Here is a 16771-nt window from a genome sequence, read left to right on the forward strand (position 1 = left end):
AGCGATATTTAAAAAAAAGATGTCTTGTAAAAATCTAATCTTGTAAAAAGTACAACATTTTGAGTCGTTGGAAACTCATATTTCAAGCAATGAAAATTCGAGTATTTTCGAACAAATTTTGCCTTTTTTGAAATTAGGGTATTTTATAGTAAAAAGTCAATTGAAAATCTTTGCAAAATTTTGCATTTCTTCGTTCAAACGGCAAAAAACTGAATTTGGATGAAAAATTAATGTACTACTTAAAAAAATATTATCTTCGATACCTGGGCTATTTGCATAATTTAAAAAAAAAATAAAATTCGTGTTAAAATCTGATTTCTGTGGAAATTTTAGTATTTTATAGTTAAAAATTAAATCCACTGAAATTTTTTTTGTATATTAAAATTTGAGAATAAAAAAATAGGTATTTTGTAACACAAAATATTGTTTTCTAGGAAAATTTATATTATTTCAAAATTTTACGCTGATTGAAATCTAAACAGTCTAGACTTGATTATCTGAAGGCCCCGGAAAAAATTCACTTCGGATAATCGAACGACGAAAATGTTTTTTTTTTTTGCAGGCTATTTTTTTTTTATTTTAGAGCCCCTAAACTAAGCTTAACTGATTTAGAATTTTTAAACCCAAGATGGTGGTGACTTAATGTTGAAAAAAATGCATTTTGTTTTTAAATAGGCAATCATCAACACAAATTTGAATACAATCAGGCCCTAGTAACATTTTTAAACTTGCAGGTTTTATCATGGTTCTGAAAACCCTCATACGGCCTAAATAGGCTTTTATGGCATACTTAAAACCTAAAATGTTACTAGGGGGCCGCAGATCTCTAAATTTAGGTAAAAAACAAAAAAAAAATACGAAAACATATGTTTTTGTTCGATATTCAATTATCCGAAGTGCCATACAAACCGTTTGATAACCAAGGCTTCGGATAATCGGGTCTGGATTGTATTGCAAATCACTTAAAATTTGTGTTTCTCCTTCAATTCGCAATTATGTGATAATTTGAGTGTTTTATAGTAAAAACTCAAATCTAATGAAAACCTGAACAAAATATTACGACATCTGGTGCAAACGGTATATAACTGTATTTTATTAAAATTTAATATTTTTTTTACTAAAAAATTATAATCTGCTCAAAATTTGTACAATGTCTAGACCACATTGTCAAATGGTTAAAATTTAAAAAAATTGAATCTTTAAAAAAATAGGTGTTTTGTCAATATTGAGGATTTTAAAAATAAAAAAATCAATCAGGTAGTTTTTCATAAAGTTCCGTTGCTTGATACCTGTATTGCTAATTATAAAATTTGAGTATGAAAAAATCTCTTTTTTTAATAAAAAAAAACTTTTTAGTTTGGCTTCCAGATTTTTTTATAAGGCCGTTGCAATTATTTTTTACAGATTATTTCTAATGTAAATATTCATTGACGTGAGCAGGAAACCCTCTTTGTTTACAAAATCTCATTGGCTCATTGTTTTGCATTAGTTGATCGTTCCCTTTCCTCCCTGATGAGGGGATGGAGGAGTCAATTTTAAATGCCAAGTTTTAACTACTCTTCCATTAACCTATCTTAAGCAAAATTATGACAAGATAACTACATGATTGAAAGAATGACATTTAATTTCCCCTAACACTACAGAAACCTGGAAGGTTCATCCAACCCAACCATGTCACCTCTTCCTTGCCACTACACAACTGGCCTTTCCTAGTAATTACGCTGATTTCAGCACATTCCCGCAATGGACTAAGCCGTTGATTGGAAAATTGCTCACTCGGTTGGAATTTTCAATTAGTTTGACGGCCGGGTTGAGAACTTGGATAGTTTCACAACTGATAAAAAATCTTTTTAACATTTTTTAAATTTTAAATAACGTTTTTTTTGATGAATAACTCTTGTTGCAAAATTAACAGAAATTAAAAAAATGTCTTGAAAAAATTCTTTAAAAACAGATTTTCAACAGTGCTGCCAGTTTGTTACACATCCTGCTCTACGTGCTGAGTCAGCTGACTTTAGGTTGCACTCAAAACCATCTGAATCATTTCGGTTCCGTAACGCGGGGCTGGTGTGACTGGTGAATGCATTCTAAAGTACGCTAGAAACAAAGCATTCCCCGCAGCAGTTTGGCCAGCTCGAGGTTAAAATGCCAGCTGCCACCAGAACCGGTGTGGCGGTCGTCAGTGCTTTTGTTCAAATCCAGTTCTCAACTGCGACCGGCACATTGTCTGGGGGAGATAATTTTGAAATTATGAAATTCCCTTGCAGCGGCAAACAATAAGGTTCATAACTTTGGTGAAAGAGAGCTGCTGTGAAATACAGACCCAGTGACAATGTGACCTGAATTATGGTGCAAAACAATGTGACTGGTTGTTTGTGATATTTTTAAGCATGGCACTCTTTTAAAATGTCGTTGGTTTCGTGCTGTTTTGACGCACGTACATTTTTAGTTAATCTAGATTCAAATTTCATAACCCACCTGTGGGTACACCGCCCGACACGTGGTGACCGTCCTGACGTTTCCACTGTCACCGCCGCTAACCGTGCTGCTGCTGCTGACACTGGCGCTGCTACTCCTCAGCCCTCCACTGTTACCGCTACCACTAACGCTATTACTGCTACCGGAACTTAAGCTACTACTGCCCGCTCCACCGAGGGCGCTGCTGGTACTACCAGCACTACTGCTACTAATGCTGCTGCTAACGCTCGTCGTGCTACTCGGCGCCGTGATGAGACTCCACGCGTCGCTGATATCACTAAAGTTGCGGCCGGCCGTCACGTCGTCCAGCACCAGGTCGTCCACCAGGTCGCTGCGGAACACGACGGCGGACGCGAGCGGCCTCCTCGATATGCTGAACTGCTCGGCAATGTCCGCGGCGCAGCACGAGTCCGGGTAGGTTCGGTTCACGTGCATCGGAAAATCCTGCGGGAAAAAACGGGACAAAAAGTTAAGATTATAATTGAAGGGAAATGTGCTAATTAAATCCCAGTCAGCTTGGACGTAAGACGATTAAGTGTGTTTTTTCCCTTCGTCGTTCGTTGTCATCTTAAAATCTAGAAGTCCTTAACTCTTTTTGCAGAGACAAATATAATCATTTAAAAGCAATTCCGACAATCTATAGTTTAATTTGTATCCGTGATATTTTGCATGCAAAATTTAATTTTTAATTAAATTTTTATTATTTTATTAAAATTTACTGATTTCCTCCATCAAACCTTCCGTGATAAAAGTGCATCTCAACTATGTGACAGAGATTGTCATCAAGGATAGTAGCGGTAAGCACTGTGTTTTTTTTTATCTGCCTCCTACTTTTCTCTTGACTAGCCAGTGTCTTCTTTGGCTATTGCGTTATATTAGATCTTTTTCGCTGCTACATCAGCAATAATTTCGTTAATAAATAATATGTTAGATCAATCATAACAGTAATTTTTCACGTATCAACCAGCATTTCATTGGTAGTTCTGAGAACCCCTTATTTTTCTGTAAGTTTTTCTCTTGGAAACTACAACAAATCATTTATAGTTGAATATTCGAAGATTGAAAATTTGTTTGGTTGAATGTGACCTCTTTTTTGCCATTTTACCTTAAATAATGTGTAAAAATGAAAGTACAATAGAAGCTGATGAAAATTTCACTAGTTCCTGATGTAAACTTATGCATATACCATAATTTGGTTTTACTGTTTATAACTTAATTCGGTCTGATACACAAAAAAAATGTCTTTCTCACATTGACGAAAACCACTCTGTTTTTCCTGTTCCAGCTATTTCAATTTTTGTAGAATAGTTAAAACTGAGAACAGTACTTTCAATAAAAAAAAAATAAAAAAATATTGAACAATTCTTTTCAACGCGTGCAACGATTTTTGTCAGTTGCTCCTCTGCATTCGACTTGTTCGGATCGTTTTCTTAGCGCGTGTTCTCATTATTGTGTACAATATGGAATCAAAAGAACCTCAGTTTACAAAAGTAAAATCTGCTCAACTAAAAGGCTGGAAACGGGAATATCCCAAGTCAGCAATTGGACCATTTGCCGTTTTCTTCAGGCAGCAAGACTCCCCGATAAACCTGATAACCGTAGCTGATACCATCAACCGGTATTATTCATCGGTAGAAAGAATCAGCAAAGAAAATCGACACACCGTGAAAGTTATCCTAACCGATCGAGAAGAAGCGAACCATCTCCCACAAAATCCGACATTTACACCGTCCTATTGTGTGTACGTGCCGTGTCGTTATGTGGAGATTGATGGAATCGTCGACGAACCAGGACTTAACCCGACTGAGCTCATCAAACACGGAGTTGGAAAATTCAGAAACCCCCGCATGGACAGTGTACGCATTGTTCGGTGCAACCAGTTGGTCAAGTATTCATCTGATATGAACGAATATCTTCCTACAAAAGGATCGCGTGTCACCTTCGCTGGAACCATACTACCGGACTTTATTGAGTACAAACGTGTGCTCATTCCCGTTCGATTGTTCATACCCAAGGTCATGTACTGCAACAGATGCCATCGTTATGGACATACGGTAAAATTTTGTCGTAACCCTGAACAGCCGCCACAGCAAGTTTGTAATAACTGCAAAATCACTCATCCTCGGATTTCGGATTGTATAAATTTCAAGGCCATGGCACTCAAACAGAGAAAACTGTACAAGGAGGCGTACAAAAAACACTTGGCAATCTCAACTGAGCAACGCAATCAATCTACAGTGAACCTCAAACCTCAACACGGAGCGACGCACTCTCACTCGTGCACCCAGCAAAACCTTCAACAGAAATGCTCACGCAAGGTCAAACCACTCTTCACTCTTCCTCAGCTGGTATCGCTAATCTGCGATGCAACAGGAGTTGAAGACAATTGGAGAGAAATAATCAACACGGCGATGCCTTTCTGGAAACACCTCTGGAAATTCATTGTTATCAAGATTCCTGAATTAGATCATCTTGTAACATTTTAAAGTTACAATACATGTAATCAGACTTTCGGCTCCGTAAAGATTATTCGATTGAGCCTAAATAAATAACCCAATTGAAAAAAAAAAAACGATTTTTGTTTTTTTTTTTTATTCTGTTAAAACTTTTTTGGGGTCATTTTCTTCACCCATACAAGGCTCCATACAATTTTGGCAGCTGTCCACACAAAAATGGTACGTGTAAATATTCGAAAATCTGTATTTTTTGGAAGAATTTGTTCAGATCAGTTTGGTGTCTTCGGCAAAGTTTAGGAGTAACTTTTGTCCCTGATCACGAATCTGAGGTCCATTTTTTGAAATCTCGTGACGGAGGGGCGGTACGACCCCTTCCATTTTTGAACACGCGAAAAAGAGGTATTTTTCAATAATTTGCAGCCTGAAACGGTGATGAGATAAAAATTTGGTGTTCAAGGGACTTTTATGTAAAATTAGACGCCTGATTCGATGGCGTACTTAGAATTCCGGAAAAGCGTAATTTTCATTGAGAAAAACACTAAAAAAGTTTTAAAAAATCTGCCATTTTCCGTTACTCGACTGTAAATTTTTTTGGAGCATGTCATTTTATGGGAAATTTAATGTTCTTTTCGAATCTACATTGACCGGAAGGGTAATTTTTTCATTTAGAACAAAATTTATCGCTTTAAAATTTAGTGTTTTTTTATAACTTTGCAGGGTTATTTTAAAGAGTGTAATAATGTTCTACAAAGTTGTAGAGCAGACAATTACAATAATTTTGATATGTAAACATAAGGGGTTTGCTTACAAACATCACGAGTTATCGTGATTTTACGAAGAAAAAGTTTTAAAAAAGTTGGTCATCGTCGATCATGGTTGTTCATGGTCACCCGCGACAGACACGGACGACGAAAAAAAAAAAAAAAGAAACTTTTCAAAACTTTTTTTTTTCGTAAAATCGCGATAACTCGTGATATTTGTAAGCAAACCCCTTATGTTTATATATAAATTATTTTGTTATTGTCTGCTCTACAATTTTGTAGAACATCATTACACTCTAAAAAATAATCCTGCAAAGCTAGAAAAAACATGAAATTCCAAAATGAAATTTTTTGGTTCTAAATGAAAAAAAAAATGACCCTTCCGGGTCAATGTAGATACGGAAAGTACATTAAATTTCCCTTAAAATGACATGTTCCAAATTTTTCTACTGTCGAGTAACGGAAAATGGCAGGGTTTTTAATTTTTTTTAATGTTTTTGTCGATGAAAAATAAGTTTTTTTTGAATTCTGAGTACGCCATCAGATTGGGCGTCTAATTTTGCATAAAAGTCCCTTTGACACCGAATTTCTATCTCATCGCCGTTTCAGGATGCAAATTATTGAAAAACACCTCTTTTTTCGCATGCTGAAAAATGAAAGGGGTCGTACCGCCCCTCCTTTTTTGTCCAGATCAAAAAAATCAAAGATAAAAAAATAAGATTTTAGGAAATAGATTTTTTGTGAATTAAGTTAATAAAAAAAACATCAACAACACTCACAATTTTGCCAAAGACATCAAATCGATCCGAAAATTCCTTCAAAGAAGCAGACTTCGAATATTTACGTAATATTTTTGTATGGACAACTGCCAAAGTTGTATGAAGCTTTTACAAAAAAAACTGCTATGTTGGTCAAAAAAATCCAATTACTATTTCGTGACCAGTTGTTCATGCAAAAAAACTCCTTTTGTATGGAACTTGGACAATCGCCATACCACCTACCCCCTCCCTAATGTGTCCACGTGGTTTATGGATGGACCTTAAGGTTTTGGTAAAGAATTGCTCTTTTCGAAGAAAATCTCCGTTTAACAGCTGATTTTTTTGTTGTTTAATTGTGGAGATTTTAAAAGCCTTATTTTTGTAACCTTGTACAGGAATATTTTTTATAACTTCAGTAAATTTGTTAAAATTATATATATTTTTTTAGAGCAATTCCAGTTCAAATCAGGATTTTTTCTGGTACTTTTGTACCCGACCCTCTCCGATTTCAATGAAACCTTTTTAGACATGTTATCTTAGGTCTATATAAGCCATTTGTGTATATAGGGAGCCAATTGTAATCGAAAATAACTTTTGAGAAGGGCGTAAGTTATTTAAATATTTTTGTATTTTGCAATTTAATAATTACTGTATCTCAAAGCCGTTGCATCGTATCAAAAAGTGGTCAAAGACAAACTTGTAGGAAATTGGACGGGCTTTCTGAAAAAAAATACACTGAAATAAAAAATAAACGCCACTTCTATCAGATTTTTTGATTTTTAAGTTTAAAAGTCAACTTTCACGTCAAATTCAAATGTCACGATACTGTTTAGTTAATGATTTTTGTATTTTTTTTTCAAGAGAGGCATAACATCCTGCATTATTTGTCAGTCTTTTTGTAACATCTTTGCCTATTTCCTCAAAAATTTTGAACTAAGAAAAATCGTGACAAAACCTTAAAATTTAACTTTTAATCTTAAAAATCAAAAAATCTCATAGAAGTGGCGTGTATTTTTCTTTCAGTGTTTTTTTTCAGAAAGTTTAACTAAGTGTTTTTAACTTTTAATAAAATTTGAATGAATGAAACAAGTTCCAAGTTTAAACAAAATTCATTAGAAATTAGACATAAACTTTGAAAAAAAATTTGCATCAGCCTTAGGCATTATTCAAACATTCTGAAGATATATTTTTCAAAACGATGAGAATATTTGCGAAAACGTCAACAACCAAACTGATCTTAAGGTGGATTAATCTGTACTTCTGTATACCAAACCGATCCCAGTGGGGAAAGAAAACGAAAACACCGGCCTGTATCAGAACAAAAAACAGCTTGCTAGTCGAGGTGGGGGTGGGTATTATCTGCATTGTAAGCGATTCTCTGGTTGAAAGCTGAGCCCTCGTCGCGACCTCCGCATACTCCTAAGATGGTGATGCGATAAAAAGTTAATTAATTTCTTTAATTACGGTGTAACGAGATGACACTGAACCGGATCTCACATTAAATCGTGGCTGTCTTTGAACCAAAAAACATGCTTTACTTAATTCTTCTTAAAAACTTGTAAGCGCGACTGCCTCAAAATCGACGAACGATGAACATCTAAAAGTAATTAGTCGAAAATGTCTCGCTCGGCCCGTTCTCCTTCGGGGGTTTCCTTCCTCCATCGAGAAAAACAACAGCCGTGGGAAATCCGTCAGCTGCTGGGTGCAATTGTGTAATTTAATGCCGCCGCCGCCGCTGCAACTCGTCGACAAATAATGCAATTTCTGGCCCCACATTCTGCTTGTGCTGGGGGCAGCCTTGTTCTAAGATTTATGATTGCCATAATCAATTTCACATCAGAAGCGTGTAGTACCGTTCGGAGCACGTGGCTTAAGGATACGGAACGGTTGTTTTGAGGGGCCGGGGGGTTGAAGCGAAGCGGGGGCTATTATTAGAACTGAAAGTGGAAATAGATCAACGTCGAGGGAGTGACTGTGCGAGGGAGGGCTGATTAAAATTTCATTCAGCTAATACCCTGTTACGTATGGAAAACGAGTAAATTTTTCATGTTAATCGGCAAGGAGGCGAAGTTCAAAGTTTTCCTGGGTTGGGTTGCACGGCTGGTAACCTGCGTAAGTTTAAATACATGATGGAAGTTTTTGCATAATTGAACGTGTTTTATAAAATGACTTTGATATTATGTGATGAATAACCTAAGGGCAACCATGTTCATCAATCTTGAGCAGGGTTATGATTTTCAATGGAGGTGCATGGTTTTTGGCCGTTCCCGCTCAAAGAAGATAATTTTTCGAGAACTAAAAAGTTTTGTTCTGAACAAACGTTTGTAATGTTTAATAAATTCAAGAGGGACCTGCAGCAAGAGCGACTTAAATTTAACAAACACCTTTTTCTACTTATCATCTGATTCTGATGAAAGAATCTTTAGCTAAATGTGCAACACAATGTTCTTTTAATTCAAGTAGTTTATTGTACTTATTATTATTGTAAGATTTTAAGTTTTTTTTCCACGTGAGCACTTCTTGAACATTTTCAGCTCTATTTGTTCCCTTTTTGTCTCAAAAAATTCAGGGAGTAAAACATAATTATGACTGAAATTTAAAAACATTTTAAAATATTTGCAACAGCTTTTTGAACTGCCATCAAATACAATATATAGCCATGATTTTAAAAATATATATATTTATTTCTAATGATCGGGACATGGTTTTGGATAGCCAAGTTTTCAAAATTTTAGAAAACATTAGAAAATGGTGGGTTGTTTGGGTGAGACATAGAAATCATCAATTTTCCTGTTTTTAAATCTTTGCATTGCAATATCTCAGCAACTAAGGGTTTTATTAACAAAAAAAAATCAAAAAAGCAAAATGTGGAGAATTTTCTCAGCTTTTCAATTTTGTTTTCAAAAGTGGGGAAACATGGGCACTAATTTTTAAAAATAAATAACTGCGACTATTTTCAAAAAAAAAACCTAAAAATGGTGCACTTTATCACACTTTATCAAAATTTCACTGAATAATTTTTTGATAGCAAATTTAATTTTACGTCGAAAAATGAAGTTGAAAAATTTTTCCGACCAATATTTCAATTTTTGAGAAAATAATTATTGATTGCAAAAATTATAACTCGGTCATAGATTTTGTTGCACATTCTGGAAATTTCTGAAAAGTTGGCATCTCCTTAAACGTATCAAAAAAATAAAATTGTTAAAAAGTGAAATTCAAAATCACAAAAAAAATTTACTGTGTATATTTGTGTATGGGTAATTCTCCGCCAACTCACACAGCAGTTGCCCCGACCCCTCTTCGATTTGCGTGAAACTTTGTCCTAAGGGGTAACTTTTGTCCCTGATAACGAATCTGAGGTCCATTTTTTGATATCTCGTGACGGAGGGGCGGTACGACCCCTTCCATTTTTGAACATGCGAAAAAAGAGGTGTTTTTCAATAATTTGCAGCCTGAAACGGTGATGAGATAGAAATTTGGTGTCAAAGGGACTTTTATGTAAAATTATACGCCCGATTTGATGGCGTACTCAGAATTCCGAAAAAACGTATTCTTCATCGAAAAAAACACTTAAAAAGTTTTAAAAATTCTCCCATTTACCGTTACTCGACTGTAAAAAATTTTGGAGCATGCCATTTTATGGGAAATTTAATGTACTTTTCGAATCTACATTGACCCAGAAGGGTAATTTTTTCATTTAGAACAAAATTTTTCATTTTAAAATTTCGTGTTTTTTCTAACTTTGCAGGGTTATTTTTTAGAGTGTAACAATGTTCTACAAAGTTGTAGAGCAGACAATTACAAAAATTTTGATATATAAACAGGGGTTTGCTTATCAACATCACGAGTTATCGCGATTTTACGAAAAAAAGTTTTGAAAGAGTTTCTAAAAAAGTAACTTTTTAGTGTTTTTTTCGATGAAAAATACGTTTTTTCGAAATTCTGAGTACGCCATCAAATTGGGCGTCTAATTTTACATAAAAGTCCCTTTGACACCAAATTTCTATATCATCACCGCTTCAGGCTGCAAATTATTGAAAAACATCTCTTTTTTCGCATGTTCAAAAATGGAAGGGGTCGTACAGCCCCTCCGTCACGAGATATCAAAAAACGGACCTCGGATTCGTGATCAGGGACAAAAGTTACCCCTTAGGACAAAGTTTCACGCAAATCGAAGAGGGGTCGGGGCAACTTTTCCCGATTTCGTGTGAGTTGGTAGAGAATTACCCATATATTTTTTTCAGTGTAGTCCTTATCCATACTAACATCTTTGTCAAAGGCACTAAACTAATCAACAAAATCTTTAAAAAAATAAAGGTTTTTCATATTTGTATGGAGAATTATATTAACAAATACAAACAAAATCTAATGACCGAAATCTCAGAGAATAGCTCACTCGTGATTTTTTTGTGATAATAATAATTATTTTCAAATTGTAACTTTTCTCAATATTTTTGTTATTCATAAAAAGTCCAACATTTCACTTTTATTTTCGTTTTTTGGAAAATTTTTGATCCCTTCTTTTGTTGCCGAGATACAGACCACGACTTATATTTTAATTAACATGAATTGTATATTGTGTTTTTTTTTAAGTCTGTTTTCAGGTCATTAAAATATACATTTAAACAGGCTTTATGGCAAACTTAAAACTTAAAATGTCACGAGAGACGCCACCAATTGGTCCAAATCCATTTTCACGCCCAATTACATTCTCACGACTTTTTCTATGAACCTATTGCAATAAAATTCCATTGCACAAAGGTCCAGATCACATGAAGTGGATTTGGGTTTATATGATAATTTTTAAAGGAAACCCAAAATTTGACCGAAAATTCGATTTTTCGGCACTTTGGCTCAACTCTGAGGGCAAATTCAGATTCAGCGGGCAAAATTACATGGAAAAATATATATTTAAACAATTTTCGAATTTCGTTAGGGTGGCCCCATATGGTTTTCCCTTGAAAATTAGACTTTTTCAAATAAAGATATCTCGAGTTTAAACATTGGTTTCCGCCTTTTTGAGATATTTAAGTTTTACATATCGTTTTTAAAGCTCTAAAAGTGCTCCGAATATCACTTTTCTGTAAAGCTTAACCCTGAAATGCCACGTTCAAAAAACTGACTTTTGAAGGTTTGCTCAGCTGCTTTTTATAAATTTGGTCATAGAAGGCGTAGATTACGAGATAAAATGTTGGTGTCTTCGACAAAGTTGTTTGGATAGGCAAGCTCAACACATTTTTAGAAGACGAAAAAATTCCCAAAAAAGCTACATTTTCAAAATCACCCTAATCGTGAACCACCCTAATTTTTAACCAAACCAAAAGTTGTCCCTTTCCATTTGTAACAACTCTTCTGAAGACACCAGAACTCCAAAACGTCAACATTTTTCGAAAAATCCATTTTCCACTTAATTTTGCGATCTGGACCACTGTGCATGGACATAAACTTCAAAAAAGATTTGCAACGGCCTAACAAAAAATTATAAATTTGTTCGGAAATACAAACGGTCCAGAAGTCAACAACAACCGCTTCTCACTTTCTACTGTCTGAAAGTTCTGTCAAAATTTTATGGAAATTTCCGGATATTTTGCCAAATTTTGCCTCCAAAAATTCTAAACTGCTATAATGACCTACCGTATCACTGCTCGTTTACCAAAACTGCAATCACTTTATTATCTCTGCCGAGTGTGTGTTTCCCTACGGGACATGTTCTCTGCCACTACCGGACTAGATTTGCGCTCATTTTAAATTTAGCCCTCTGCACCGCACTGACATCTATTCGTTCGACACATGTAGCTAGAGCCCCGGGTCGGTCTACTCTGCTTCTCTACAACGGAGCGTACATGTAAATTACAGCTCACTAATGAATTCCGAAACTTGGTAGACCCCCGTTTTCGGTACTACCGTTGTGAGGTCGAATGCATTCTGGTTTGGTATTGGTTTCCGATCGAACTTCTATCTAGCTAGGACGATGACGATGACGACGACGCACCCGGAACACGGAACACTGAATAAACGATCCATGTAATTTACGTGTCCGGATGAGGTTTTACTACACAGATATATTGGAAGCGGTGGTGGTGCCCTCCAGGATAATCCGGAATTGACCCGGTTGCAGTAGTTTTCCGTGCACTTTTATTTTTGCGACCTCTTGGTTAAGTCGATGACAACGATAACGACGACGGTAACTGAGCTGGGAGCAATCTGGGTTCATTAGGGAAGGGTCTACAGGAGGTTGGTCAGCTCGAGCTAGGACCGTAATAAATCCAAAAGCTGACAGTGTATCGGTACGTTTTATACATACTTGTGGTCCAGATACGCCACAGCATCGTCCCTCGTTTTGCAGCCGATCCCAGAGATCTGTTAATTCGATTGAATTTCCATATTCATGGACTAGACGAGATCTGGAAAAGGCAAGCAGGATTAATACTTTGCATTTAGACGAGATTGTCGGAAGGGACGGGACGAGAGGAGCAAGAAAAACTCCTTCAATAGATAATGGCGCACATTTAGGTAAACTAGTTCACTTACACACCGTTTGCTCTGGACTCTCAGTTCGAGTGCGTATTTGGCAAGAGCCAATGGATGCTGATTCGATTATCCGGTACTGGAAGTTGGAAGATGTTTACCTTCCGGGTTGGTGCTCTCTTTGTTGGGCACATGACTCCGAAAGCATGCTAATTCCGGACCGAGATTAGCAAACAATGAAGTGGGTTTTGGGATCATGTTTGCACTACAAAGTACTGTAACGGAGGCTATCGATTCGGCTTAGCAGGAACAAACGGAGAGTGAACTAATTGTACCACACAGTTTCCGAGCGATTAGATAACGGTGACTTACCTCAGCATGGGCTGCAGCTCTTGCATCACTTTGTCGAATTTGAACATCCAAAATATGCCCAACATTGCGTCCCCTATTAACAATACGAGTAAAAGCAACCAGTAAGCGTTTAACAATTTCTCCGATAGTCGTAAGGCACCAAGACACCCTATCAGTTGTAAGAAACCTGTTTTTGGGAAAGAGAAGAAGTAAGGTTTGCGTTATGATTACTGCCAAATACCATGCGTCTCCATCAGATTAAGGTGTTGAGTAATACTCTAGAAATATTATTTTTCAATAAGTATGTTGTTTTTTTTATGAAACTTAACCCATATGTGATAAACGAAACCATATTGAATCCTTAGTTTTTCCATACAAGGCTTGGTGGATGATTATAAAAAATAAGCATGTGAATTTTCGAAAATCTGTACTTGAGAAAGAATTCTCCAAGCGATTTGGTATCTTTGGCAAAGTTGTAGATGGAATTTGCAGAAGAAACAAAATAGGCACCGTAAACCGGGGTGACATTGATAGGATTTCAATTTATTTTTGAAATATTTTCCAACTGTTTTCCATGCTCTATTGCTGGAAAAAAAATATATTTTGAATTATAGTTGCTTTCAAAGTAGTTGCTTTCAAAACTCTTATTCTTAATTCTGGGGTGACTTTGATAGTCATACTTTTCTCGTTAAAATCAGGTTTAAAGTGATCAAATTTTATTTCTACGTCTGATATACTTAGGTTGCTTCTACAGTTTTTCAGAAGTTTTTTAGTTAACAAAATATAAATAAATTTCAGATTTGTTTATGAAAAATTATTTACATCTAGTATTAATTTTATTTCAAACAAATTCGAAGAACGAATAAAAAGATTTCACATTTTAGATGAAATTTGTTCTACTGAAAATGCTTTTAAATTTGCGTATTTTTTCCAATTGTTGTTTTAAAAACACAAAATATTTATTATTTACAAGCTAATTTTATCCTCTTCTAGTGAAAAATAGTCAAAAGAATCGTAAAATTCATTCTGTTTTTCGATTTAAACTCATTTCTATTGAGAAAATCATGACACTTTTAACATTAACATTTTTAATAATAGACAACTTACAAATCCGTACAAGCTTAATTTGTACACTTCATTTTGTTAAAAAATCACCCCGGTTTACGGTACATTAAATAAACTATCTCGACTTCTTATTTGACTGCTTAGTAACTTAAAATTTAATTTCTTAAAAACTTTTTGTTTAATATTCCAATTTTTGACATGTTTTATTGAAGTTATCAGGCAGCTGAAAAAGACATTTTTGAAAAAAATATAATGTTTAAAAAATATCTAAAATATCGTCAAAAATTTCAAATAATTTTCATGTCCTCAATCGTGTTTGGAAGTGAAAATAACTTTTTTTAATTAAACTTTCTTCAAAGTCATTTTGAAGAATTTTCAAGCGAAAAATTATTATTTTTCTAAAATTGATGAAAATGATAAATTTAAAATATTTGAAAACTTTTTCCTACCCTGGGAAGTGCCTTAGTGTTCCTAAATTGATTTTGGTGCTTCACATAGTGAATGGAACTCTTAAACTGCGTGGCCACCTTTGTGGGTAGTTTTTAAAAGGAATTTTTTGTTATCGTATGATAAATCCAATTTATATTTATTGTTCAACGACCTAATCCCAAATAAAAGAAAATTAATTCAATATAACATAGGAAGAGTAGACAGCGAATTATGCGATTTTTGTGGATTTGTGGATTCAAACTATCATCGAATTAGGGAATGTAAAGTTGGCAAAGAAGTCCGTGAATGGGTTCAACAGATTCTAAGAATTAGATATGGGGTAAACATGGTTGGAATTCAAGACGTCTTGTCCTGGTGTATCCAAGACAATTGTCCCCTACAGAAAGCAGCGGTGTGGTTATCTGCTCATTATGTCGCTTACTGTGTGGGTAAATTTCCCGTCCTTAGCTTGTTCGTTTTCCAGAAAAGCATACGGGAATTTAGATGGAACAATAGAGAACTCGTTAGGCAGAACTTTGGAGTGCATTTAAATATTTGCTAGATATAGAAGGTAGGAGAAAGAAGGAATAGAAAGTTGCGTGCTGGGAAAATGTAAAATGTAAAATTGTTTCAATAAAGACATGATTTTATAAAAAAAAAAAAAAAAACTCTGTTAAGTACGGCAAATGAACTTATTGTACCTAGATAATTTACAAACAAAATTGCATTGAATTGAAAAATATTTTATAAAGGAATGTAAAAATGATTTTGCTGAAAAACTTTCCTACTATTTTCTGTTTGTGAGTTTGTTGGTCATAGATGCAACCTATTAGAGTTAAAATTTTGTGATATTTTTTCAAATAATGATTATTTTCAAATTTTAGATATCCAGCCCAACTTTTTTTGTGTTTTCAGCTCTTTCAAACGTTTACTCATGATTCTTAAAATTATTTTTATTGAAAAAGAACATTTTTTATCATTACAAACCAATTGATACTTAGATGCTCTAACTTATCATAAAATAACATAAATTTTAAGAGGCTGTATCTAAGCATTCAGCAATCGAATCAATCCGTCTAGATATCACCTAAAAAAATTGGGCTCAGTCCAATTGATACCTGTCGGATTTGTAACTGTGAGACTGAAACATCAAAACAATTGATTTGCGAATGCAGCGCTGTTTCTGCAAAAAGAAGACGGATCTTCAATAAGGGCATAATAAGTCCAAATGATGTCTGGCTAGAAAACCCCGGCACAGTAGTTGATTTCATCCTAGAAATCTTGCCAAACTGGGGTACATCGCAGTGTCAGCCAATGACCGTAACCCTAAATGGTAACGTGTCATCCTGAAATTTGCGATAACAAAATGGGTATACCGCAATAGATCAACTCAATGGTCGCAGTGGTTTTAAACCCAACAAAAAAAAAATCGAATCAACAATACACAAAAATGAGGTAATTTTCTAATGTGAAACATATTTTGCAGGTGTGCTTTTCCTTCTTGAAAAAGATGTATTTAATTGCAAAAACTTGAACCGTTTACGAAAAAATGCCTGCAATAGTGTTTATAACTTGAAAATGGTTTATTTTATTTAAAAAAATGGGTGATTTATTCATGATTGCAAATTGTTTTTTTTTTTAATTCAATGTCGATTTTTGAAATAATGGTTGACAATATTTTTGACTTTCCTTAAAACAGCATTGAAATAATCTCATCTCCGCTACCAGATTTTTCACCATCTTTACATCTACCGTTAAAGAAGTCTGTTTAGTTTCTTGAAACATAAAGGAAATTTTGCGGCATGCCGATTTCAAAATATTCCAATTTCATGGCGATTTCACAGTTCTCTAGAATCTGTTTAATTACGCAGAAATTTGTTATTTTTATATAGTTAAATAACTGAAAAATAGAACAGTAATTTGAGCAACAAAAAAAATATTGTAAAAAAATCTAACTTTGTGATTTTTTTGCAAATTTTGCCTAATTTACGATTTATTTATT

At 34.7% G+C, this 16771-nt stretch overlaps 2 protein-coding genes across 7 annotated transcripts in view; one reads left to right on the forward strand and one right to left on the reverse strand.

Moving 5' to 3' along the window:
* LOC6048873 (pseudouridine-metabolizing bifunctional protein C1861.05) overlaps positions 1 to 16771 on the forward strand; it is a 402385-nt gene that overhangs the window by 62255 nt on the left and 323359 nt on the right. The window lies entirely within an intron of this gene.
* The window catches only part of LOC119768882, a 272264-nt gene that overhangs the window by 11153 nt on the left and 244340 nt on the right, over positions 1 to 16771 (reverse strand). For all 5 annotated transcript variants that reach the window (XM_038260535.1, XM_038260534.1, XM_038260533.1 and 2 more), the window contains 3 exons: positions 13297 to 13462; positions 12761 to 12860; positions 2479 to 2922 (listed from right to left, as the gene is read on the reverse strand). In XM_038260535.1, coding sequence (XP_038116463.1) covers positions 2479 to 2922; positions 12761 to 12860; positions 13297 to 13462 — 710 coding nt within the window. The remainder of the gene's footprint in view (positions 1 to 2478; positions 2923 to 12760; positions 12861 to 13296; positions 13463 to 16771) is intronic.

The sequence above is a fragment of the Culex quinquefasciatus genome, chromosome 3 (genome assembly GCF_015732765.1).
Source record: "Culex quinquefasciatus strain JHB chromosome 3, VPISU_Cqui_1.0_pri_paternal, whole genome shotgun sequence".
Classification (NCBI taxonomy): domain Eukaryota; kingdom Metazoa; phylum Arthropoda; class Insecta; order Diptera; family Culicidae; genus Culex; species Culex quinquefasciatus.